At 42.3% G+C, this 27,573-nt stretch overlaps 1 protein-coding gene and 1 long non-coding RNA gene across 2 annotated transcripts; both read right to left on the reverse strand.

Moving 5' to 3' along the window:
• Positions 1-236: 236 nt before the first annotated feature.
• Positions 237-19,127, reverse strand: LOC128834239 (maestro heat-like repeat-containing protein family member 7). Its single transcript, XM_054022856.1, has 12 exons — positions 19,107-19,127; positions 18,454-18,608; positions 17,149-17,299; positions 16,374-16,567; positions 15,785-15,922; positions 15,546-15,663; positions 13,883-14,059; positions 11,384-11,542; positions 10,990-11,112; positions 7,948-8,050; positions 6,702-6,767; positions 237-559 (listed from the first exon to the last, which is right to left on the reverse strand). The coding sequence occupies exons 1-12, from the start codon at positions 19,125-19,127 to the stop codon at positions 237-239; spliced, it is 1,728 nt and encodes a 575-aa protein (XP_053878831.1).
• A 2,161-nt stretch (positions 19,128-21,288) lies between these two features.
• LOC128834055 (uncharacterized) lies at positions 21,289-25,258 on the reverse strand. The gene is made up of 3 exons (XR_008444380.1): positions 25,171-25,258; positions 23,652-23,752; positions 21,289-21,365 (listed from the first exon to the last, which is right to left on the reverse strand). It is a non-coding gene; the product is annotated as an uncharacterized LOC128834055 (long non-coding RNA).
• Positions 25,259-27,573: the final 2,315 nt, after the last annotated feature.

The following is a 27,573-nucleotide window of genomic DNA, read 5'->3' on the forward strand; positions in this document are numbered from 1 at the left end:
ATCTGACATATTTGGAGAATGGGATCTTGAACACATTCCAGGAGGGTGAATAGGGAAGATACAATGGGATTTCTTGTCTTGGGTTCAACAACTCTAACCCATCAGATGTAGGCTGGGGAGCGGCAGCCTCCCATTCAAGTTCACATGACCTCTCTCAGCAGGATATTCAACAGAATCAATCATTACTGGAACGTGAGAGGGTAGAAAATACCTTTGAGGAAGATATTTCCACAACATTAGAGTCTTTTCCTTTTCATATTCCTTGTGAGCTTCCATAGCTTCTGTTTCATGCTCTTTTCCCCTTCTTCTTGGCCTGCTGTTGAGGTATCTTCAGGGACGGTTTTGCCTCTCAATTGCTTTGAGCTGGACTTGAACTTTAATGGGATTTCTCTGTCTTTAAAAATCTTCATCTTTCTTTGAACAGGCAGAGAGCAGAAAAACCTCCTCAATCTGGAGAGAGGCTCTGCTTCAGGCAAACAAGCTGTCTCAATATTTGTTATGGTGTCTATAGCTGCAATGCAAACTGAGGCTATAGGGTCATATTTGAGATCATCAAGAGCTGAAACCAAGAAGAAATGCAAGTCAAGGCACACAGTATTAAGGAGATGACATTTCATTAGGCTCCATTATCTTATGCCATTTTCCTGGGCCCCCTGCCATCTCCCAACATCAGAAGCAGAGAATATATATTATTTCTAATCTGCCCTGTGTGCCAGGATGAGAATTTAGCCTTCCTCACCTCCCGTCACCACCTTCAGGCCAAGGCATTCAGTCATCACATTAGATGCCATAGATTGAGAACCATTGAGTTCAATTTGTGAAGTCCTCATTTCTCCTCTGTAAATGGGAAATTTGGAACCTCTTCAGCAAACACAGAACACACTCACACCTGGGAACTCTCCTTCTATCAGAAGAGGGGTTAGGAATTATAAAGGGATGTAACTAGAAATAATGGGATGACATTAAGCACAAAAGATGTAGGCCAAATAGTGAAGTCTTTCAAACTGTAGTATAGTCTCAAAGAAAAAAGGGCTGGATGCCTTATGACTTGACTGATGTTTACCACATGACTACACACAGCACTGTAGGGAACATTCCTGAAATAGCACTTTTTTCCCCATTTCTAATTTATTTTATAAACCTCATTTGAATCTATTTTAAATAGAAATAAAAACTGCAGTGCTGAGGATTGGGACTGGTCTATAGAGTCTTTCATTTTCAAATCATTGGTTCGAATTCAGCCTGGATCTATAATTTGTAAATGACTTTTCTATTGGATAGCTATGTGAAATGAGTTAAGAATACAAAAGGCATCATAGTGCAATAGACTAATGGTCCATCTAGCCTAGTATCCTATCATGGCAGTGGCTGGTACTTGATGCTTCAGAGGAAAGCAAATAAAAACTCAATATGCCCTTAAGCTAAGTATGTAATACCATATCATAAGGGAAATATTATTATGGGCCTAATTTTGATCTCAGTGACACTGGTTTTACATCAGTGTGACACTACTGGGCTAGATCGTTGGCCCCTCTTTGCCAGCCCACTGGGGCAAAGGGGCCATAGAGCTGTTTTAACTGGTCTCCCGAGCACTTCCCCAGTGGAAGGGGTATTCCCAAGAGAGGCAGAGCCAGTAGTGGCACGGTGCTATCCTCACCCCTCAGCAATGGGGCCCGACCAAGGGAAATGGCACATGACAGGAGGGCCATTGCCCAGGGGAGCTGGATGCAATTTAGAACAGCCCTGAGACTATCCAAGAGCAGCCCAAGGATTAGGAAGCAGCAGACGTGATATAAACCACCCCCTGCCCTGCCTCCAGGCCTGTGCCAAGTGCAACTCAGCCAGATGGCCAAATTTTGCTCACTGACTTTAACAGACGTTCTCCTATTTTATACCTGTCAGTGGGAGCAGAATTAGGTCCCTTATATTGATATAATGGGCTTTCATCCTGAAGGATCCCTAAGCACTTTATAAACTTAAAAATTCAAATACAATCTATACACAAGGATTCCTTCAAGTGCACAACCCACTGCACACATTTCAGGACACAAAGTGAAGAAAACCTTTATCCTACTGCAGCTCCAGGAGGGATTTAGATATGCAGAATGTAGTTGCTCCCACTGAAATTTGGCCAGGACACTAAAGTTCAAATAATCTTATTAAGGGCATCTTCAATAACCAGAAAAGATTGAGATCTCAGGTTTGGGTAGTGCCTGCAGCAGCACACCGCTCCCTAGAAACATGGTCTGGCATCAGTTTAGAACTCATGCAGAAGGAAGAATGCTGCTCACTGAATCACAATTGCTACCTCACACACTGGACCTACACTGTTGCTTGGAGATTTCCCATCCAAACGTGCAACCAGCCCAACACAACATTGCTAGGCTTTGATGCAAGCGAAGGAGATAACAAACCAAGGTAAAATATCAAAATATGGTCAATTGTACACTGCAGAGCCAAGAAAATAAATTAGCTTTCCACCACCTCAAGATACATAAAGTTATCTTTATTAGGAAGTGCTAAAAAGCTACTGTCCAATTTATCCCAGCACTTATGAGTCTTCACTGAGCTGTTCATAATGACATCTAGGTCTCCTTCCTGAGGGGTTACGACCAATTCATAGCCTCTCAATGTGCCCACTTTTAACTACACTGAATTTTCTCCCGCATTATGTTGCCCAATTTTCTAGTCTTACAAAATTCCTCTTCATTCTTCCCAGTCTTGATTAATCTGAATGACTGAGTCATCAGCAAATTTCACCACCTCACTAGTCATCCCATCTTCCAGGATATTGAAAACAGGTCCTATTACTGATCCTTGAGAGACTGCAACATGCTTTTTGTATTGCTTTCTGTCTTTTAACAAGTTATTAATATGCCAAAAATTTACTTCTCGCTCTCTGGTTACTAAGTTTCCTTAAAAGTCTTTTATGAGGGACTTTATCAAAAGTCTTTTGAAAAGCTAAACATATTTATTTCCTCGTTTATCTGCTACTTTCTTAACGCTTTCAAACAATTCTTTCATCTTAGAAAGGCAGCATTTACCATGACAGAAACTATGCTACTGTCATAACTATAAAGGGAAGGGTAACAGCTCTCCTGTGTACAGTACTATAAAATCCCTCCTGGCCAGAGACTCCAAAATCCTTTTCCCTGTAAAGGGTTAAGAATCTCAGGTAACCTGGCTGACACCTGACCCAAAGGACCAATAAGGGGACAAGATACTTTCAAATCTGGGGGGGGGGGAAGGGTTTTGTTTGTGCTCTTTGTTTGGGAAGTTGTTCGCTCTTGGGACTGAGAGGGACCAGACATTAATCCAGGTTCTCCAAATCTTTCTGAACAAGTCTCTCATATTTCAAACTTGTAAGTAATAGCCAGGCAAGGCGTGTTAGTTTATCTTTGTTTTCTCAACTTGTAAATGTACCTTTTGCTAGAGTGTTTATCTCTGTTTGCTTTACTTTGAACCTAAGGCTAGAGGGGGGTCCTCTGAGCTCTTTAAGTTTGATTACCCTGTAAAGTTATTTTCCCATCCTGATTTTACAGAGAGGATTTTTACCTTTTTCTTTAATTAAAAGCCTTCTTTTTAAGAACCTGATTGATTTTTCCTTGTTTTTAGATCCAAGGGGTTTGGATCTTGATCCACCAGGAGTTGGTGGGAGGTAGGAGGGGGGATGGTTAATTTCTCCTTGTTTTAAGATCCAAGGGGGTTGGATCTTGATCCACCAGGAGTTGGTGGGAAAAAGGAGGGGGATGGTTAATTTCTCCTTGTTTTAAGATCCAAGGGGTTTGGATCTGTATTCACCAGGGAATTGGTGAAGGTCTCTCAAGGCTACCCAGGGAAGGGAATTAGCACATTGGGAGTGGTGGCAGCAGACCAGATCTAAGCTGGTAGTTAAGCTTAGAAGTTTTCATTCAGGCCCCCACATTTGTACCCTAAAGTTCAGAGTGGGGAAGCAGCCTTGACAGCTACCATTACTGATCCTGGATTATCTGGACATCACTCCTCTAAGTGCTTTATAAATGTAACCATTTTCTGATCTATTTTTTCCAGACACTGAAGTAAGTTGTCAATAAATTCTTAATTTCCCTTAGCACCATTTAAAAAAATTGGTACAAGGTTGGCAATCCTTCAGTCCTCCAGGGAAGAAATTCTTTCTAATGATATATTACACATTTTTGTTGAACTCTTGCATAAGACCCTCCATTTCTGGTGATTTATTGCAAAAAATATAGGAATTATTTATAATAAAAATATTGCCATCTCAGTCCAGTAACTTATTGGACAGATTTCAAACACAAGTATACAGCAAACTGCACCCTTCTAGACAGCTGCAGCAAAGATGCCACAAAAAAGGTATGGCCTCTGGAGCCCAAAGTCCAGTCTCAACCCTCGAGGATGTCCCTCCTGTCCCAGTCCAGGTTGAAGCACATTGGTGAGGCAATAGGGATGGGCAGGGGGTAACATGCATGGTCACTACTTATGCTGTACCTATTCTGCAGATTAATAGGAAGATTTCAACTCTCTAGGGTGATCAATTTCAGTTTGGCATTTTTCAACACTAAATTAATTGAAAAATACATTAAATCCCACAAATCAGTTAAAGGAGCGTAAGAATTTAAACCCGTCTAACCAACCCTCCCTCTCACCAGCTTTTTCACAGAAGGGAAAGAGGCAGAAGAAAAGATCAAGAAGTCTGACTTGCATCACATGCTGCTGCAGGGTCTCCTGGATAGGAAGGAGATTGAGGCCTCAGAGAGCAAACAAAAAGCAAGGCCTTTAGACTATATAGATGCCAGGGACTCTGCCAGAGAAGTTGGCCCGCTCTGTGGTACTTCCCTGCTTCTTTATCTTCCCTATTAATACGGCTTTTGCAAAAGCTATGGCTTCCCTCCTTGCACAAAGCTTCCTTCTGGGAGAGGATATGGGAAGAGTTAATGCTGCTTGGATAGGTCATATAAAGATGCCATGGAGAGTAGCTGCTTCTCCTGGCTCCCTCCCAACCCAGCACGTTCCTTCCTGATCAATGGAGCACACCACCACAGAGCAGCAACGTAATGACTGCCACAGGCTTGCGCAAAAGACAGAAGCATGCTGCTTAGCAACTCCTCCAGTTCTGTGCTTACTGCCTCTACATTTTGCCATTGGAAATGCAAAGGCACTTCATACCCAAAGGCAGGGAATTGGAAGGTGAGGAATGAAATTCTGTTGCCATTGACTTCAGTGGGGCAAGATTTCACCCGAGACTCTGATGATTATGCCCATGTTGCACACATTAAGATATACATTTAACTCACAACTGAAATACATATAGCAATGGGAGGATCCAGGATCAACTTTTTTTTTTTTTTAAATGTCCATAATTTTGTTATCCCTGATTTCACACCAGTTTTATAGGAAATTCTGTTTTCAACGAGAGATTTCCAATTTCCCACCTGCAAATTGCCCCACCAAGAAACCCTGTCCATGCTGGCCCCATTGTAAGGGAAAACATGCAGTTCCCTCAGTCCTCTAATGTAAACAAGTAGAGGATAGTCCTTCTAAGACTGTAAGCTCTTCAGTGCAGGGACTGGACTTTATTTTGTGTTTATACACAATTTAGCCCTTCATCCTTATAAGAACTTTTGGCTGTTATTGTAATACAAATAATAAACAGATATACTTTTTTAGTTTCCATTAAAATCTTAGCACATGCCCACTGAGCATGCTCTCATGCTATTTTTCACTTTTTACTTTAGTTTAATTATTTTCCCCCAAACTTATTTTAACTCATCATGCAAAACTAGCTGTGCAAAGATTTAAAGTTTAGCTGTTATTCATTATTGAGGGATAAAAACTTAACTTTCTTTTCATTCAAAAGTAGCAAAAGGGATTTTCCTCAGCATTTTCAGAAATTCACCTATGGGTTGAAACTAAACATGGAAAGTCTTCTTGAGATTTTTTTTCAGAAGGTTATGAGCTGGGCTGAGAGAATGCTAAAAGAATATTCACAAACATCTGTTCATTAAAAAAAATTATTGATTTGTGACCCTTTTTATTTTCTGTAAACCAGGGATGATCTTTTTTCTCACAAAACAAAAGACTCACAAATATTTGTGAAAATAAGCAACCATAGGAAGGTCCACACCACAGGTGTTTGCATGAACAACTGGAAACCTTTGATTTCCCATTCCTGTGTACAGAAGTTTCATTCTTCCATTCAGGAAGAAGAAACAGCATGTGATTTGTGTGAGCAACCATTTACCACAAAAATAGCAAATAATGAATAGTAAATAAATAAATAAAACAAGCAGAGCAGATCAATGACAACTCATAGGCTGAATGAGGTTTGTATTAGCAGTACTGTTTGCATTTTTGGAATAATGAACAAAATCTGTAGAAAATTGAAGTCTGCTCACAAATAATTTGCAAGCAAACTAAAGGGGAACATTTACTGAATAAATTATTCATTACAAATATTGTAGTTTGCCCTCTTGTAGTAATAAATGAGAAGCGGTGTAACAAGTATCTATAAGGGCACTCTCTCTGTTTATAGCCTTAATTATTATTTTAAAATGTAATTGCTACTGTCTTCATTTCTATAAACTCCTCCTGAATTACTGCCCAGAGGACAGGTGGGTGGGGGGAGGCAGAGGCCATCTGATAACATAAATGAAGGCACATTATAGATTGCAAAAGAACCTGGATCACAAGCAATTCCTTACCATTGAGCAGTAGCATCACATCATCTCTGTCGACTTGAATTAAGTTCAAATTCTTTACTGTGAACTCTGGATATGCAATACAAACAAAAATCAGGTACTTTTCCTAACTTCTAAAGTTTCACTCCTCCCAGATGAAGGAGGTAGGAAGATGCTCTCTCAGGAAATCTGTCAAATCCTCCAAGTCCCAAGTTTTCTAAGAAGTTCCCAAGAGACCAAATTCTAAAGGAGACTAGAGGCCAGGCCCTCAGAGTGTAAAATGATTTCAGTGGAGCTGAACCCATTTACAACATCTGAGGATCTGATCTCTACAGAAATTCCCATGGGTCCAGCTGAAGAACAGCAAAGGTAGGGCAATTCCTCTAGAACAGCAGTTCTCAATGCATGGCCCAATTAGCACACAGCTGTGGCCCAGCTGTGCGCTAAAAAAAAATTCAAAATTTGCCACTCTGGTCTGGCAAGGAGCGGGGCTGGCTGAGGGGAAGACAGCCTCTCGCAGCCTACACCAGTGCTCCTGGCAGCAGGGGACTGGTAAGTGCCGCAGTGGGGTAGGGGGTGGGAGAGTGGGTCTGTAGGTAGGGTTTTTTTTGCAGGGGGGGGGCCTCTGGGAACTAGGGGTTTGCCCCAGGTTTTAGGTGGGACTCCGCTCCTGACCCCCTTCTCAGGTCCTGGCTGCCGGCCCCTCCAGGCGCTCTGCTCCTGGCGGGTGCTGGGGGTTCCAGCTGCTGCCCGGCTCCCCGCTGTGGCATAGGGTCCAGCTCCGGCTCTTTGCTGCTACCCGGCCCACGGCATGGGGTCCGGCTCCCCACTGCTACCTGGCCTGCAGCACGGGGTCCAGATCCCCGCTGCTGCCCAGCCCCCCATGGCAGGATTTGGGGTCCAGCTGCCCGGCCTGCACCCAGGGCTCCACTCCTGGCCCCGCTCTGGGTGGAGGAAGTGGGCATAGGGGACTGTGGGCGGTTTTAGGATAGGGGCGTTGTGGTTCTCAACTTGCAGCCCACAATGATAAATGGGTTGAGAACCACTGTTCTAGAAGGGAGAAAATAGAGAGATTCTCTGGGGTAACAGGAGAGAGGAAGTCTCCTAGATGCAGAGGACTAGGTGGTTAGGACATCAGTTGCCCCATTTGTTGTACAAACCCCTGGGGTCTGATTCAGGTCAGTAACTTAGGAGCCAAGGATGCAGTTCTCACAGCTAGAGGTAACAAAGCAGAATGATGAAAAAAATGGGTTTGAGCCATTGTGTTTACCTATAAACCTGGCTGCTGCCTCTCGTAAAAGGGGCTGAGGGTTCTTTAGGTAGGCTATGCTCCTAAGTAAGAAGTCCCCCACCATTCTCCTGCATTTCCTCACCTAGAAAACAACAAGAGATACACCATAGTAAAGACTCTCCTTCCCACTTGAGCCAGTCATGTGGGAGAGCACGGAGCTCACCACTGTCCCTGGGTCAAAGGACACCTTCACACAGCTTGGATTCAAGGGCAGAGAGGATCCATTAACCACCTATGATTGGGGGACTATTTTAATGATGCTTTCAAGGCTCTGACATCCTGACCTTGATGGTATGAAATCTGGTACTGACCAGTAGGCACTGAGGCTAGGAATGTCCCTACAGTAAAAGAAGCATTTAGAGTCGAAGAGACATTCTTTAAAAACTAGAAGTCAAATATTAGTGAGGTAAATAGAAAGAAGGGTAAACTCTGGCAAGAGTTAAAGTATGATTGGGCAGGCCAAAAAAGAATTTGAAGAGCAATTAGCAAAGACACAAAAACTAACAGGTAATTTTTTTAAAGTACATCAGAAGCAGAAAGCCCACCAAACAATCAGTGGGGCTACTGGACAATAGAGGTACTAAAGGAGCAGTCAAGGAAGACAAATCAGTTGTGGAGAAGCTAAATAAATTCTTTGCATCAGTCTTCACTGCAGAGCATGAGGGGGAGATTCTCCTGAGACATTCTTTTTAGATGACAAACCTGAAGAACAGTCCCAGATTGAGGTGTCAGTAGAGGTGGTTTTAGAACAAATTGATAAATTAAACAGTAATAAGTCACCAGGATCAGATTGCATTCACCCAAGAGTTCTGAAGGAACTCAAATATACAATTGCAGAACTACTAACTGTGGTATGTAATCTAATCACTGAAATCAGCCTCTGTACCAGATGACTGGATGATGATGATAGCTAATGTGTTGCCAATTTTTGAAAAAGGCTCCAGCAGCAATCCTGGCAATTACATGCAGTAAGGCTAACTTCAGTACCAGGCAAACTGGTTGAAACTATAGCAAAGAACAGAATTATCAGAAACCTAGATAAACACAGAATGTTGGGGAAGAGTCAACATAGCTTTTGTAAAGGGAAATCATGTCTTACCGCTCTATTAGAATTTTTTGAGGGTGTCAACAAGCATATGGACAAGAATGATCCAGTGGATATAGTGTACGTCAGTCGTTCTCAAACTTTTGTACTGGTGACCCCTTTCAGATATCAAACCTCTGAGTGCGACCCCCCTTATAAATGAAAAATAAATATATATAAAAGTAACACCATTATAAATGCTGGAGGCAAAGTGGGTGGAGGCTGACAGCTCGCAACCCCCTGAGGGGTTGAGAACCCCTGGTGTAGGTGAACTTTCAGAAAGCCTTTGACAAGGTCCCACACCAAGGGCCCTTACATTAAGTAGGCAGTCATGGAATAAGAGGGAAGGTCCTCTCATGAAACAGTAACTGGTTAAAAGATAAGAAAGAAACAGTAGGAATAAATGGTCAGTTTTCAGAATAGAGAGAGGTAAATAGCAGGGACCTCAAGGATCTGTACCGGGTCCTGTGCTGTTCCACATATTCATAAATGATCTGGAAAAGGAGATAAACAGTAAGGTGGAAAAGTTTGCAAACAATACAAATTACTCAAGATAGTTGAGTCGAAAGCTGGCTGAAGAATTACACAATCAGCTTTCGACTTAACTTTGACTTGTGAAGAGTTACAAAGGGGGTCTCACAAAACTGGATGGCTGGGCAATAAAATGGCAGATGAAATTCAATGTTGATAAATGCAAAGTAATGCATGCTGGAAAACATAATTCTCCCAACTATACATACAAATGATGGGGTCTAAATTAGATTTTTACCACTCAAGAAACAGTTCTTGGAGACAGTGTGGATAGTTTTCTGAAAACACCTACTCAATATGTAGTGGCAGTCAAAAAAGTTAACAGAATGTTAGGAACTATTAGTAAAGGGTTGATAGATAGTAAGACAGAAAATATGATAATGCCACTATATAAATCCATGGCATGCCCACACCTTGAACACTGTGTGCAATTCTGGTCACTTCGTCTCAAAAAATGATATATTACAATTGGAAAAGGTATAGAGAAGGGCAACAAAAATGATTAGGGGCATCGAATAGCTTCCATATGAGGAAAGATTTAAAAGACGGGGACTGTTTAGTTTAGAAAAGAGATGGCTAAGGGGGGTGATATGACGGAGGTCTATAAAATCATGAATGATGTGGAGAAAGTGAATAAGGAAGTGTTATTTACCCCTTCATGTAACACAAGAATCAGGGGTCACCCAATGAAATTAATAGGCGCTAGGTTTAAAACAAACATAAGGAAGTATTTCTTCATACAGCACATAGTCAACCCGTGGAACTTGTTGCCAGGGGATGTTGTGAAGGCCAAAAGTATAACTGGGTTCAAAGAAGAATTAGATACATTCATGGAGGATGGAGGCCCACCAATGGCTATTAGCTAAGATGGTAAGGGAGGCAACCCCCATGCTCTGGCTGTCCCTAAATCTCCAACTATTGGGACTGGACTACAAGGGATGGATCACTTGATAATTGCCCTGTTCTGTTTATTCCCTCTGAAGCATCTGGCACAACCACTGTTGGAATACAGGATACTGGGCTAGATGGGCCATTGGTCTAACCTAACCTAGTATGGCCATTCTTATGTGACAGGTTTTGTTGGTATTTTTATAAAATGCTACTGTTAATAATTAATTTTTCAACAAGCTGAGCTTTTTCCTTCATAGGAAACTGCTCTTGCTGCTGTGTGGAATGAAGAAGCCTCCATGTAGCAGCATTAGTTGTGTAGAAAGGAAATAAAATGGCAACATGGGGTGGGGCATCTGTGGTGATGAAAGACAGATTCTAGTGTCTTCTTAGTGAGCTTAATACACCAAAGAGGACACATTATATTGCCTCTTATGCTTCTCCAAACTCAGAATTAGGGGAAGCACTAGCTTGCATCTCCTGTTCCTAACCCCATTGAAAACCCAGAGTTCACTTACCAGAAATTTGCACATCTCTTGCAAGACCTGAAGATGGTCACTCAGTGTCATTTGTCTGAACAAGTTCCTGGGCTGGTTCCATCCCATTACCTGTGCACACTCTGCCAAGGTGTCTCCACATGCCTGCAAGATAAAGAAAGACATGGAGGAGTTCCTGAGGTTACAAGAATTGAAAGCTGATGATTGGTGATAAAATACAACTAGAATGAAGAATAAGGTCAAAGACTCCTGGGACATGGGAAGTGAAGGGAGAGGTCAGGTGTCTCTTGCCTCTCGTCACAGGGTAAGATTAAGGATAGTTGACGATAAGATTCTCTACTGAAACATGGATGTAGAGAAGAACTTCCACATGGCTGGAGATCCTGAAAATTCAGGTTCCTTAGTTCTGACTCACCTTTAATATCTCGTGATTATTCCCCTGCATGACGAGCATCAGAGGCACCAGAGCACAGTAGATTTCATTATGGATGACAGGTCCAGGTTTATATTTGTTCACACATTTCAGCATTTTGCCAAAGGCAATGATGGCAGAAATGCGCACTTTTTCTCTCTCCTGTGAATGACAAAAGAGAGATGGGGAAACCTCTCAGGGTGAAAGACTCCTGCAATCAACTACTAAAATTATCTCCACATAACATAAGTGACATCATCAACACTGCCAATTAGCACAATCTTTAGATGTATAGAGAGGCAAGGTGCAAAGCAGCATAAACTACATGTCAGTCAGCACTACCACAGCATATGAATTGTCTTATTGTGGTGGATTCGGTCCAATGGCTGTTTGGTGATTTGATTGAGTTTCCTGAGGTCCTTATCACTGCTGGCAGTCTATGAGAAAGCACCAAGGAACGATCAGACCATGCAGACTGGACTCCCCTCACAGTCCTTCCAAGTCAGGACTGAGGCACATCAGCAGGGCAGCATGGAGCCGCTTGCAGTGCCGTTGTTTGTGTACCCCTTTTCTGTGGATAGAGGACATCAGTATCCCGTGTTGTCACCCAGATACTTATCACTAGCACTAGAATTCACATGCTAACTCTCAATCTCTTTGACTGCAATTATAAACTGGCTGAAATGAAACACAGAAGTACAGACTGTAAAAGGGACAGAGTAGGGATAAAAGCAACTAGATTCCCCAGCACAGTGCTCCACCCTTGGCAATCCACTGCTTGCTTCCTAGTGAATTTTTCAATGTACAGGTCTGTGGGGCAGTGCTGGGGACCTTGTCCTGACCAAGATGCAGTCAAGAAGGGAACAAATTATGCATTTTAAATGAGTGCTTCTCTCTGGCCAGGCTGCAGCAGTTTACCTAAAATAGTCCATCCTAGTGAGACACCAAGTTGTGTCTAAAGAAGGCGTGCTAAGCAGTGAGGGGGTAGGGACAGGTGAAGAGAAGGGGATGGTGATCTTTGATTCCCTTCTCACTTTCGTCTTCTCTCCTATTTGGGGGAGGGCAGTGAAAAACCCTCAGACTGAACCTGGGGAGGAAATCCCACCAATATGGCTCCATGGTCCTCAAGATCTGAGAGGGTGCCAGTAGCTGAATCCTCTTTCTCCCCCTTTATGCCCAACTCTCACCTTACACATGCCAGGTCCATGTAGAAAACAGTGAGTGAACTATGGCTGAGGAATGCAGTTTGACTGACTGGCAAGAACTAGATGCAGAGAGGAGTGGGTAGAATGTGTATGTGTGTAGGAGGGGAGATAAGAAAATTAAAGAAGGGGAAGGGAAGGGAAGGGAATTAGATTAAAAGAGAAGAATTGAGAGATTAGCGACAAGAAGAAAGAAAGGAAAGAGTATGTACAACGAGGGAAGATGAGGGAGGGATAGCTCAGTGGTTTGAGCATTGGCCTGCTAAACCCAGGGTTGTGAGTTCAATCCTTGAGGGGGCCACTTAGGGATCTGGTCCTGCTAGTGAAGGCAGGGGGCTGGACTCAATGACCTTTCAAGGTCCCTTCCAGGTCTAGGAGATGGGAATTTTTAATTTATGAGGGAAGAAAGGTAAGGGATGAGGAAGGCATGAAAGGAAAAAGATTAAAAAAGAATATGGGTGAAGGAGGGAGAGAACACCAAAATACTAAAAGGAAGGGGGAATAAGAGGATGGAGGAAAAGAAGTGATTATTAACCATTATCAAAAAATTAACTTGCAAAAGATACACCAAAAATATACATAAAGAAAGAAAAAAAATGCTGTGAATGAATGGAAAATGAAAAGAGAGGAACAAAAGCAAGCAAGACCGATTAGTAACAAGATCTTTTATTCAATCCACAACACGCTGCTGTCTACCTGAAGTTCTGCTAGATCAGTGAGGTGATGGTAGAATTCTGTGGCCTGCTCAATACATATTACCTGGGTTGCTGGGCTCTATTTATGGCCCTGCAAACAGATATAACTAGGGGTAATGGATGAAAGGACAATGTAGGCTGGTCCAACTGCAAACATATCCTATCACTGAGGGTCTTTTGGACCGTAGAGGTTTCCCAAGGGAAATGGTGGAAATCTGTTTGCTTTAATTATTTAAAATTAGACTAGAGAAAGCCCTAAAGGAACAAACCTCCATTTGCTCCCTCAGATAGAGAAATGGCCTTTTCTATGCCATGTCTGTAGGATTCTCAGCATTACTGCACTGTCTGCTGTGCCTTGCTTGTTGATTATTTGTATTCTAAAGAATTTCTGACTCTTCATCAATCATGCTTTGTGAAAGTGCTCATCATATGACTTGAAAGGCATGAACAGCACAGGCCCATACACTCAAAGCAAACTAAACAAGGAAACAAGTATTGGAGGCTCTTTGCCTTCAGTCACTCCATTCACTGTATTCTCTGTAACTACTACACTCCTTTGTATAATATTGTGCACATATGCAGAGTCATTCATGGTATTGCCTTACATCAGTAATTAGCTGCCAAAGAGGTCGGACGATATGGCAGAATGCAACCTTGACCTCTTCCCCTTCCATGTAGTAAATGATATTTCTTAGGGCTTTCACAGCCTGCTCTGCAATCCTCTCCTCTTTCTCTTTTAGGAACTCCCGGAGGACTGGAAGGTGGTTTCTGAGATGTGTCGCCTGCACAGAAGCAGCAGCCTATTAAAAGCTACGAGAACTGGTAGAATAGGATTAATCAAACTAAAAATGCAATTAATTTAGTCTTTGGGGGGGATTAATTAGTAACGTGTAAACCATTTCTCATTTTGGAAGATGCATTTGTTACATTTACAAGTATTCCCTGAATTGTCTGAACAAATAATTTTCAGAGTACGAGTGGCTTATCCACAGTTTGCCAGCTGTCTGCTCCAGTTATCCATAACTCTGGATTTGTGATTGATCACAAAGTACTGTTTCTGCTCCCTGATTGATGACTGAAGCTATTTAACAGGAGAACAACAAAAGGTGAGTGTCCAGTCTTGAAAAACAAACTTCCATTACAAGTTTGTGACACTTTAAGGATTTATGAATATTTCCATACTGGTAGTCATCGTAATATTCACAAATTACCAATTGTCTGACACTATGAATGCCAGTTAATCAGGGTAGAGTGGTTTATTCACTAAAAAATTAATAAACATGGCTTTTCATTATGCGATCAACTCTAAAAATTACCAGTGACAGAACAATTTACTATACAATGTCTTATCCTAGGTTTATTATATCCCTTATCTAATGTGTGTTTTACAACAAAAGGATAATTTTTTCCTTGTTCCAGGACTGCATTGTCATGTACTGGAGCTCATCTAATTGTTACCCCCTAAACCATGATCAAGCCCAGTAATTTTATTTCTTCTTGGTTTGGTTTTACTCTGTTTCAGTGACACCAACACAAGTGCCCTAGTTCTCACATAATTGCTCTGCATTCGGTTCTGCGTCACCATCATTTCTAGTGTATTTTTCTGGGGTTTGTTTAATAATTGAATAATATATCTCTCACCTTCCCTGGGTGAAGAGCTAAATTACTAATTCCTCTGAGTCCCAGCAGCCTCATGATGGGATTTGGCTCTTGGATCCATTTTTTCAGGGGGGCCAAGACGTCGAGTTCCAGACTCTGGGCCACAGAACGGTGCCAGAGAAGCTACAAGCAACACAAAATGAGATGCAGCCAATTAACAACAGACTTTCCAGTTCTATTCTCTGGGTGGATATCTTTTTCCTGAGAAATAAATTGTGCCGTGTCGAGAAAGCTCACACCTCACCCAGAGGTTTAAGCCAGCCATTTTGAGCTCTGGAATAAACAGCTGTTCTCAAGATCAGAGTAATGTTTAGATTTGAAGGGAAATCTCCCTTACTGAAATGGTGGTAGTGATGGTTTTCACTGAGTTAGATTAGGGGTCATTTAATAGAGATGACCCCCAAGAACTGAAAAGTGAAAACCACAGATAAAATGTGCCATTTAATATAGTCCAAGAGAACTAGAACCATCTCCTAGGTGATCTGTCTCCATCCCAATAAGACTTGCTGTTGAAATCTTCTAGTGCATATGCCCCATTCACTTTTGGAATAGGTCTGGAGCAAGATACTCTCTAGAACTCCAGCTCTGCAAATAGCTAAAGAAACTTACCTGAGCATAGAAGGCCCTGGACATAATTTTATCATGCTCATTCTCACTGTTGAGCAGCGGGATCAGCTTGTTAAAAATCCTGTGCAGATGAAGAGGCTTGAAATGCTTCACCATGGCACTGCAACAGGACACAAACATACCTGTGTGTTATCAGGTGAAAAATGAATTGTGTAGCAAGTTCCTGGAACAAAGACCCCAACTGGTTCCAGGCTGATGAATGAGTGGCTTTTGTCTCTTACCTTGTGATCTCCATTATTCCACAATAGTATTCACTGGGGCTGGAGAGCAGGTCCCACCCTCTGTGTTCCTCCACATAGTCTAACACCTCGAAGTAACCAGCGCCTGAGAGCAGGGTCTTCACAGCCTCCAGAGCACAGCTAGATTCAAAACAATTCCAGTGTTACTGAGTGATATCAGTGCCACTCCTAGAAGCTACGTGAGTCTGTAGAAACCCCAAGACACAGATACTGTATTATAACATAACATAACCTGAATCCTCAGCACCCTGTGTAATATTAACAAGAAAGTGGAGAGACCAGAAGTGGGCAAGGGGAGCTGAGTGATTATTTAATCTAAGTGTGAATATTGAAGTAATGGGAGAAGGACTGTGGGAGCCATTTCTTCTCATTTCTGCTCAGATATTGCCCTTAGTTTCTGTCTGCGTGATACAGAGACTATCCATTTTGTCCATTCTTTGTAAGTAAAGGAGCCCTGCTGACTGCATGGAAATGTAACACACAGTGAGATAAACCACACACGCTCATCAGAACAGAAATACTATAGTAGTTACAACCAGACTAATAAGAACCTTGACTTTTTAGTAATTACCTGGAAGGATCGAATGCCTTGGGCCTGTGCCCCTGGCCACACTCTTTCCTATAGACCACCATGTTCTCTAATGGGTTCTGCTCAATGACTCGCTGGACATGACTAAGCACTGCCAACAAGAGGCGAGGGTAAAGTTCCTGCACTGCATCTCTGCAGCCAGGGACAGAGAGCATCTCACACAGTGCACACGTTACCTGAAGAGGATAAAAGAAGATTCTGTTACTCTTCTTTCTTAGGCATTGTCTACTAGTGGGGGGGATCGATCTAAGATACGCAACTTCAGCTACGTGAATAATTTAGCTGAAGTCGACGTATTTAGATCTACTCCCTGTGTTGTCTTCACTTCAGTGAGTCGACTGCTGCCGCTCCCCCGATGACTCCGCCTGCGCCTCTCGCACCAGTGGAGTACCGGAGTCGACGGGAGAGCGCTCAGGGGTCGATTTATCGTGTCTAGACTAGACGCGATAAATAAACCCCCACTGGATCGATCACTGCCCGCCGATCCGGCGGGTAGTATAGACATACCCTTAGAAAGGAATGCAAAGGGTATTAAATTGAATCCCCAAGATGCTCAGACACAAGGCTCATCTCAAGGCTTTAAGGAAAAGAAGGGCCAGTATAAATCTGATCAAATGAGGAATTTTCCAGGCCCTGAGGGGACGGCAGAGTGTCCCCTTATATACTACTAAAAAAGAAAGCAACCCTAAAGGCTTTGCTTTTCCAGTTATACCTTTTGCTGTCAAAAAAACAGCCTATGAAATGCTAGGGTACTCACAGCAACAGGCTGGAGGGAGGTCTCATCATCCGAGATACTGCTATTGACTTTTTGGACTGGTTTCTCCTCCAGGATCGTTATCAGCAACTGAAGAACATTGAGGGTGGTTTCTCTTCTGGTGCCCAGGAACCTCCATAGCTCAGTTGTGTTGCTACGAATTTAGAGGCCCAATAAAATAATACTTTGTACTTCTATAACAACTTCCATTCAAAGATCTCAGAGGGCTGCAGTGAAACGAGCCTCACAACACCTATGTGCGGTACTGTAAGTAAGTATAATTATCTGCATTTTACAGATGAAGAAACCGAGTCTCAGAGCTATAAAGTGATTTGCTCATGGTCAAACAATGAGACACTGACAGCTGGGTAAAGAACCCGGGGGTCTCATGCTTAGCTGTGTGCTCAGACCACTAGATATGATCATCCCTCATGAATGGACCTTCTACATGGATCAGACCTATACTGCTATAACTCGTCTCCCTATCCAAATATATTGGTGATGTCTTGAGTGGAATCATGCCCTGGGTCAGAGAGCAGAGAAACAATGTGTCCTGGGAAAGGAAAAAAGAAGGAAGAAGGGATTCCCCACCAATCATATGGACATGACACTGGTTCCATTTGTCACAACTGTGTGTTATTACACCAGGAAAGTAGGCTGTCTCACGGTTTCCAGTAAAGCCAGCCATGTCGTTTCCATACAGTCAACTATCACACAGTAAGAAGAAGAACAGGAGTACTTGTGGCAGTACTGGGCTAGCTTGATTATCACTTCAAAAGTTTTTTTTCTCTTAATTAATTGGCCTCTCAGAGTTGGTAAGACAACTCCCACCTGTTTATGCTCTCTGTATGTGTGTATATATATCTCCTCAATATATGTTCCATTCTATATGCATCCGAAGAAGTGGGCTGTAGTCCACGAAAGCTTATGCTCTAATAAATTTGTTAGTCTCTAAGGTGCCACAAGTACTCCTGTTCTTCTTTTTGCGGATACAGACTAACACGGCTGCTACTCTGAAACCTATCACACAGTATAGATTATAACACATCAAATAATTAATCACAACTAGAGCAGGTCAAAAACTTTTTTAAAATTGACTGAATTTGTTGTTAAAATTTCAACTTTTGCCAAATAGAAGATGAATTTTTTTGTGAAAATTATATCCTATTTTTCAACTAGCTCTAATCACAACCCAGTGCAATGAGGAGAATAACATGAAATCTGAGTGCGTAAAATGCTGAGACAAAGAGAAAGAAGGAACATACATTTGGAGAGCCAAGGCAGGAAGAGCATTGGCAAGCTTTCTACCTGTCCCATGGGAGATTGTGGTCCAACAGGATAGGCACCACTTTCTTGGTGTTGTTTCCAGCCAAGAAGCACACTGCCCTCAACATTTCCTGCCTCGTAATGGGTTCATGGATGATGCTGAGGCGCTTGTAAATGCCAGTCAGAGTGTCATCTACCTGCAAGAAAAACACAGTCAAAGGTTTTTTCCTATACTTGGGTGTATGTGTTTGTATGTTTGGAATGGGGGATCTTATTCTATTTCCCTCTCCTGGTGAGTTTAAATCTCAGTCCCACAGTGATGATCACTCAGCAATAGGATGAGTTCCCCTCTCCAGAGAAGATACCTTCCTAAAGAACAAAACAGGTCAATTTCTGGAGTGCAGGGGACTCCCAGAGAAACACCAGATAGGTAAATATATTCCCAGACAAAATCCTTTTTTGGGTAGGCAGAGTTACAGTTGGAATTTTTCTACCTACCCACTCACCCACACTTACTTATGTCTTTTATACAAATAATTTTATATATATACACACACACACAGACATATATGTATGTGTATATATACACACACAGAGACACACATATATATGTATTTGTATATACAAACACATACATACACACACGCACACACACACATATACATACATATACGCGCGCGCGCACACACACATACCCTCCCCAAAATAGCAAACATATTTCTGTTACATGGCTTATTTCAGATTAAGACAGAACAACAATCAGTGGCGGAAATCTAAAGTCTTGTTGGGAGAGAGGACAATATGACCCCTCTATAACATTTTGTATCTTGAACTAACTCTCATTCCATAGGAAGCTGCACCTCCCCACAGGCTACGGACATCCCCTTTACAATTAAAGCTGCAGAAATTGGAATAAAGAATGATAATATTTCCTTTCACTTACACACACATATGCCATAGACCATAAGAATCTCATTAGAAGGTTGTGGTTCATGAAAAAAAATCTTTTGAAAGTCATGGAATTGAACAAGTTAAGGATTCACAAATCACCTTAACTATAACCCTACCTTTCCATCTAATGTATATAGTATAACTGCTAACTGCAAACCCTGTTTAGAACCCCTTTTCACAAGTGAATGACAATGAAAGTGCCTCTCTTCTCTCCTCTATGGCAGTGGTTCTCAAACTAGGGCCGCCGCTTGTTCAGAGAAAGCCCCTGGCGAGCCGGGCCAGTTTGTTTACCTGCTGCGTCCGCAGGTTCGGCCGATCGTGGCTCCCACTGGCCGCAGTTCGCCGCTCCAGGCCAATGGGGACTGCAGGAAGGGGTCCCAGCATGTCCCTCGGCCCGTGCCAATTCCTGCATCCCCCTTTGACCTGGAGTGGCGAACCGCGGCCGGTGGGAGCCGCAATCGGCCAAATCTGCGGACGTGGCAAGTAAACAAACCAGCCCGGCCCGCCAGGGGCTTTCCCTGAACAAGCGGTGGCCCTAGCTTGAGAACCACTGCTCTATGGGGATGTGGTAAGGCCTCAGCCTGTTTGCTGAATATTTCTCTAGTATGGATAGGATACAGTGTGTATCAGCTTTCCTTACTCTACTTTCAAGTGTAACTCTCTCTCTCTCTTTTCTCTGTCCTCAGAAGATCATTCAGTGGGGGAGAAACATCAATTGGAGACTCATTTTGTCTCCCTTCTCCCTAACAGTGTTATGGATCCACACAAATTCTCCCCAGTATCATGAGTGGGTGCTATGTTCCTGCTGCAAAGTTTGCCACCACCTCAGTCCAATGTTATTCGGTTTATTGACTTTACCAGCTCAACAAAACCTAGCAAGAAGTTTATAAACTTCATAATCCTCACACAGCTCTCAGAGGTGTAAATATTCACAGCTAGTAACTCCACAATTAACAATACTAACCTTCTATCATCAGTCTATGCACCAGATCTCATTGAGAACAAGTGACTAAAATGGAGTCTGTGGATCAACTTGTCAGATACAAAATTTCAAGAAAAGCAAAGTCAGAACATCTGCTAAAAGCAGAAAATATATCTTTTTTTCAAACTCATAAATCAAACATATCTTGTCTGATTCACCTCAGTCTTCCCCAGCCAAGAGAGCACATATGCTAAATTTCAGGGGGAAAGGAGTATTTAGGAGTGATGGAGTGGAGTACTTGTTTTGGAGTGATGGGGCATCAAAATCAGGTGTGTAATAGAAATGCGGATACTGCTTTGTCCTAACTATTTTGTATCACTGAACTTTAACCTTTAAAGATATCCTCTCCTTGCTTATAAGTCCCTTCATGCATTTCTCAAAGACTATGAAGTTTCAGTTTCAAATTTTCACATCTAACAACTACAGTATTTTCCATATAGCCTTACTAAAAATTGTCCAAATCCTTTCCTCTCTTTATTTCTCAATGTACAAACCAAACTGGCCCAAGAGGAAGCATGAGAAATTTCAGGAAGAAAGGAGGTCCCTGCCCCTCAGAAATCTAGAAAGGCTTCAAAATTGGGCTTATAATAGAAGCTACTTTATGGGCTTACCTATAGAGTCATTATTGTGGCTCCATAAACCACCCTAATCTACACTTTTAACTAGAATATGAGGGACTGGCAGCACCTCAGCAAAAACCAACATATGCACCCAGATTCTGGTTCCCCGAAAAGAGGAGCCATTTCACGACTTTCTTACAAAGTGCATTGGAACTAAGACAATGGACAATTTCAGCACAGGGAGCCGGCAGCCGCACCTCCTGGCTCCAGAACAGGGAATTCTAATAGCGGCCTCTCTCACCATCTCCTACCTTCTCCAGATCAGCTCCCCGTTCTTCCAGAATTGCGCTGAGCAGTTCTCCAGCTGCCCGAGATATTTTCTCCCTGGGATCTGTCAAACCATCAAGTGCTGTCAGAACCAGATTTGTTAGCTGAAGTGGGGTAAAATATTCTGCAAAAGCCTAAAACAAACAGAGAAGAGCATGTCATGGTAACACAGTTCCTGCTGTCACCAGAGCTGGAGCGACCAACTAACAGACAAAATTCAGTTTTGAAAGGAAGAAGAGATGGGTGGGACCTAGGAAAATCACATGAACTGTGGGGATATTTGAATGTTTATCCAACATCCTTCAAGGATCCATTTTCATATTTTAGATGCTTTGAAATTTTTAATTGAAAATGTCTTGGTATATAGGTGTTTCAGCAATAATATTAAGTAGCAGCCTTAATTAAAAGGCAACAAAACTGTTTGTACGTTAAGTCCCATGTTTATAAAAAAGTGGGGGGCAAAGGTAGAGTTGAGGTGTTTTACCAAGTCCCCATCACTGCTCGTCCTAGAATTCCCAAACACCTCACCGAGCCTACTTAGGAACTCCACAGAGCTCCTGCCTCTTCCCTACCTGTCCTTGCTCTGCATAGATACTGTGGGGCCACGCAGATTTTATAAAGCATGCATCTCATTACCAAATGACAGTTTCTGTAAATATGTCTTTCTGAAATATTTTAAATGAGCATATGCACTAGATTTTTAACTGAATGTACAATATAAATCAATCAAGCTTTTTTCGCTCTCTGTTCAAGAAACCCCCAAAAAGTTGGTCACTGAGTAAACCATCTCAAAACATTTCAAAGAATTACAGTAAACACTGTGTAAATATGCACAGTATATGGTCCTAATCACCTTGTTATCCAAGTGCTTCACAAATATTATGAACTTATCCTCACAGCACTGGTATGAAGTAGGGAGGTATTGTATCCATTTTACAGATAAGGAATCAAAAGACAACCAAGGGACTTGCCCAGGCTATCAGAGGAATTCCATGGCAGAGCTGGGAACTGAACCTGGCTCTCCTGATGTCTAGTCCAAAGCCTTAACCATAAGACCATCCTTTCTCCTCATCTTTACTCTGAAAATATTCATATTTTTAGATAAAAATAATATTTCTGTGTTAAGTTACAAAGAATGTGAAAATAGGTCTTATAATTAGATCTAGTTGGGAAATGAGGTTTCCTCACACACACAGAAAATTTAAGCTGTTGAAAAATCAAAAACTGAAACATTTTGGCCAAAAATTTCAATTAGGAAAGGTTGAACCATTTCATTCTGACATTTCCAATCAAAACAAAATGGTTCAACGTTTACTAATCAAAACATTTCATTTTGGTTTGACATTAAATACACCCTTCTGTGCTGCATTGGTTCCCCATCAAGTTGTAGTTCACACGCCTCATGCCCGGATTCTCCCTCCATGGGCAGGTCTCACTGGCCAGATTACATCTCTCCATATTCACTGCCGTCTCCTTTCTTGCTAATCCCCTGTGGTGTGTAATAGGAGTCTTCTCGCCACATGCATCATGGGAGTAGGTTGACTACTGACACATCCCCAGAATACTGAACATTGCATTACTTCCAGGAATGGTGTGGGCCCAACCACACCGTCGTAAACTCATGTCACACTGCACAGATTATGCCATTTTGATGAGAACCCTACCCCCGCCAGGCATGACTTTGCATGAGATATGCGTGTGAGGTCACCTGGCAAGGGCGAGACAGTGTGCTCTTCAAAATGGCATCTTCTGTGCATCGCATCAGATAAACACTCCTGGTTTTGCCTCAGTACCGCACAGGAAACAAACCATAGAAAAACAGGACTGTCCGGCTTTAAGCCAGACAAACGGCCTGCCTACATGGGAGATGTAGTCCAGCAGGGGATCCCAGCACACAGAAGAGAATGGGAGCATGAGGAACGTGAACTACAACTCCAATAAGGCATTTTCAAATCAAACTTTTTGGTTTTCAGCCAAAAAGTTTTTGGTTTGGGGTATTTTGTTTTCTGATGAAAATTCCAAGTTTTCTGCGCAAACCAGACATTTGTCACACACACAAAAATTGTTTGGTCAAAACCCCTGTTTTTCAGTTGATTAACAGTATCAATGGAAAAATTTTGAATAGCCATACTGATACTATAACTGTTGTTGAGCAACTCCAAAATCAGGTTAATTTTTCATTACCTGTAACTCAAAAAACCACTTTGGCCAATTTTTTTCAAAAGAAAAAGCTTCCTTGGCCTTCACAGTAAATGCAAAATTAGGAAAAATGAATTTTCCTAGCCAAAGTTGAAGGGGAGTTCAAATAGGGCTTATAATGATATGTAGCTGCATCCTTCACTATGGAGCTGTGGTCAATGCTCTATAATACTCACATAGGGAAAACACCTTTCATTGTTCAGTGCATTGAGTGTAATTACCTTAGCGATTTGTGAGGTGTTGTTGTAGAACACAGAGGGACTGTATGTTCCCAGATTTTTTAGCGTGTCTACCTTCTCCACTCCATGTCCCTTCTCAAGCTCTGGAACAGATACACACATTTGTGTCATTTGTCATTTCTCAATTAGGTGACATTTCTTTCCGTTCTTGTTAATGTATCTGAATGTGGCCATGATTCTAGCTGGAGACAAGTCTACAGTTGGTTCAAAACTGAGTAGAATAGCTGGTGAGGGATATAACACAAGCCTTGCCCTTGTATATAGTGTATCAGCACTATTCACTGGACTCATATCAGCCTGTGAATCATTATTTAATCGGGAAAATGGGCTGCATTCGGAGATATTCCTTCCCTTAACATAATGTTTTCCTTTTGAAACTGAGCTTCCCAGCCTTCAGGAAAATTAAACCAATCATGGCCCCCCTCAGCCCCATCTCACATTGCTAAATGCCTCCCCAAATTGAGCAGTTACTCAGAGTAAACTGAGATCTTCAAAATATACTTCCTCCCCTTACATACATTCAGCAGTGAAATAGTTAACAATGTTGACACATAAAATATCAATATTGGCACCCAAATTAGCACCCATTGAAATGAATGGCACAGTTCACACCTCAGAGATATTGTTTCAGGGTCTCTGCAAGCTCAGGCATACACCTCTACATTGGTTATACTCGATAAACATATTTTCAAGGTTTTCTTTTCAAACCATAATGGCCAGCGATTTTTTTTTTTTTTTTTTTTTGAATGAAAGCAGAGATTCTGGAGAATGATTGAGAGGCTTGTCCACACTTTCTTCCTACCCCACAGCTACTCCTTCAAGCCCTCCCAGGGCGAGGTACTCCTCAGTTTGACAAATATGACCTTAATACTAGATACTTTTTATAAACAACTGCATATACACCTCTACCCCGATATAACGCTGTCCTCGGGAGCCAAAAAATCTTACCACGTTATAGGTGAAACCGCGTTATATCGAACTTGCTTTGATCCGCTGGAGCGCGCAGCCCCGCCCCGCCGGAGCACTGCCTTCCCGCATTATATCCGAATTCATGTTATATCGGGTCACGTTATATCGGGGTAGAGGTGTATTGTATTTCATTTCTCTGTGTACTTTGCTCTTTCCCTTTCATTTCCCTTCCCTTATCCCTCCACCGCCCTCAGGGAAACATGCATCTATTTCAATGACACTCCCAGGCACAACAGTTCTGTTCCAGCACTGATAAGCTCATCAAGGCAGGGAGCCATGTCTCTGTACTCCAGGCAGGGCACTGTGGGCTCAACTGGAAACGTATCCTAAAAAATAAATAAATAAATAGCAGCAGCTGTAGCCCATTTCACTACTTTCCTGATGATGCAATGCCGCGCTATAAAATAACAGAAATGATTACATTAGGACTTTGAAACTAATCTGTTGGTAATAATAAGAAAGGCTTGTAAGGGTTAGCTCCAAGGAGGAAGTTTTCAGTTTCCTGTGATGTAGAAAAAGGGTGTTTACTTACGCTTTTTAACCAGCTGGATACAATACAAGTTGTATACTGCCCGGGCTGCCAAGAAGCAGATGTTGTCCACAGGGTCATGGCATCGAAGGGCAAGCAGCCTAACCAGGCGACCCAGTCTGCTGAATTCAATTGATGTCTAATTAAAAAGAGAAGAAGCCAATTAGCAATAGATAACATATAAAGGGTGTGTGATCATCAGGGAATATATGGACATACCTGGGCCTTGTGCCTGTTAACACGCTTATGATGGGTGTGTGTAGATTGGCTGCCGAGCACACCCTGTGGAGTACATTACTGTGCTTATAAAATCTGGGTATCTTTAAACACTGAAAACGTTTATGGCATTTAAATATGCCAACAAAAGCTCCATAATCAAACAGGATATCCAATAACAAAGAGTCATCATCAACACAAAGGTAAAGGGCCTGATTCTCTGCTTCCCTGCACCTTGTGTTTAGTCATTTACACCTGGGCAAACAAGGGCCAAAACGCTATTATTCTGACTACATACAATTTTACATGTTGGGGAACTGCACTAGTGTTAGCAAGGTGGAAATTTCAGAGAAAAGAGGCCAGTATAGGCAAGCTCTAAGAATGCAGTGTGAGCCTTGAAGCTTTCCCAGTTTGTTTCTGAAGAGCCTGTGGGTGATTTGACACACCTCACCAATGCGAAACAGGTGATTTCAGTGCTCTCCCTCTTAACATACACTGCATGAGACTGGAATCAGGCCCAGAGGCTGGGGTGGTCCTATCGTAGGGTTAGTTAGAGATGTATTGTTATTGAATAAGAATGAATTCTGAATAAGGTTTGTTGTGTGTTTTAAGCATTTCCCTCCTAACACCATATGTTGCTTCAGCTATAGTCTCAAATTAGCATATTGTAGTTAAAAATAAAATAGTTTGAAAGCCTGAATATTAGAAATTAAGGTTCTGCACACAGTCTTCACTGTGATCTAAATCTGCTACTCACCACCCACCTAATGGAGATACTGGTGTATTAGAAGCACTGCCTATGATGACAATGGGCCAGACCCACAGGTGCACTAGAGTACTACTTCGCATACCTGAGGGGAAGAGCAAAGGGTGTTTTTTCTCCTTCCCCATTGATACCCAAGAATTCTAGGGATTTGGTTGGTCCCCAGCACAACTTTGAACAGCCTCAAGATTGCTCTAAGTGGGGCTCTTACACCAGTGGGGATTGATGGAGCATAGAATGCTCCTACCATGTCACTTTTGCTGGGGCATAAAACAGCACTGTGAGGGAGTGGCTTAAAGCCAGCTCTAAGAGCCTGACATCTCTCCTGAATTCCCTCATGCCAGAGGAATATCCAACTGCCCACTTAGGCCAGCTTTAAACCCCCTTTGCACAACTGGCATTGTACAAGGGACCAATAACTTTAGAAACTGTTCACCTCATTGACAACAAGTGAAAATGTAATATATTCTACATGGGTGCCTCAATGATTGTGGCTCTCTGGTAACTGCAGAGAATCTGTGTAGCAGATATCAGCCTGTTTCTAGATGGAGCCATGTGGGGAGGATGGAGAAGGTATACAGAATAGGATTTCTACTCTAGATGTTGAAGGTAAATGAAGAAAATTGGGTTCTCAGTGGAATGGAAGATCAAGAAGGAGGTTTCTTTACTGTATATAGGTGAGAGATGTTGGTGTGTTTCTCCATGAATGGTTAGGTGAACTAAAAAATAGCCAAGCTGATATAAGGTTCGTAATAGTTGGTTTATGAATGGCAACCGTCCATATCGAAAGATGATGGTGTAAGTGCTAAAGCAGTTATGTTGCTATGCATCATGCAGCAGCATCGCGAGTGGCTAAAAAGTCTGATTCTCAAGCAACGGTCCTTGCCACAGACAATGCAGGTGTAAAGCGTAGGGCCAGAAGATGAAGCCAGCGCACTACTAGTCTGTTGCTAGCTGTATCTCCCCCGCTTCTGATGTCAACGTTGAAAGTTTTCTATTCCCTTTTGCAAACACTTTTGAACCTGAGCCTAGGCTGGCCTAGTGGCCTTTGGGTGGGTATCCACAGGTTCCTTATATAGGCAATCCTTTGGAATGCACCCATCATCCATCTGGTACAGATGATCAAACCCATAGAGATATCTGTGTTTGAGAATAAGGATTAGACTTGGTCATTTTTTTTCCTAAAGTATTTCAGCATCAGGAACTTTGGTTTCCCACTTGATATTTAGAATATGGTGAAGACAGCACACATGGAAGGTATTTAGCCTTCTCTCATGCCTGCTGTGGCCGGTCCAGGTCTTGCTACCATACAGCAGCATGCTCAAAATGCACACATGGAAACCTGTATCTTGGTGTTCAGTGTCGGTTTCCTGTCACCCACGCTTGGTTAGTAGGCTGAATGTGGTGGCTGCCTTTCAGATGTGAAC

This window comes from Malaclemys terrapin, chromosome 3 (assembly GCF_027887155.1).
Source record: "Malaclemys terrapin pileata isolate rMalTer1 chromosome 3, rMalTer1.hap1, whole genome shotgun sequence".
Lineage (NCBI taxonomy): Eukaryota > Metazoa > Chordata > Testudines > Emydidae > Malaclemys > Malaclemys terrapin.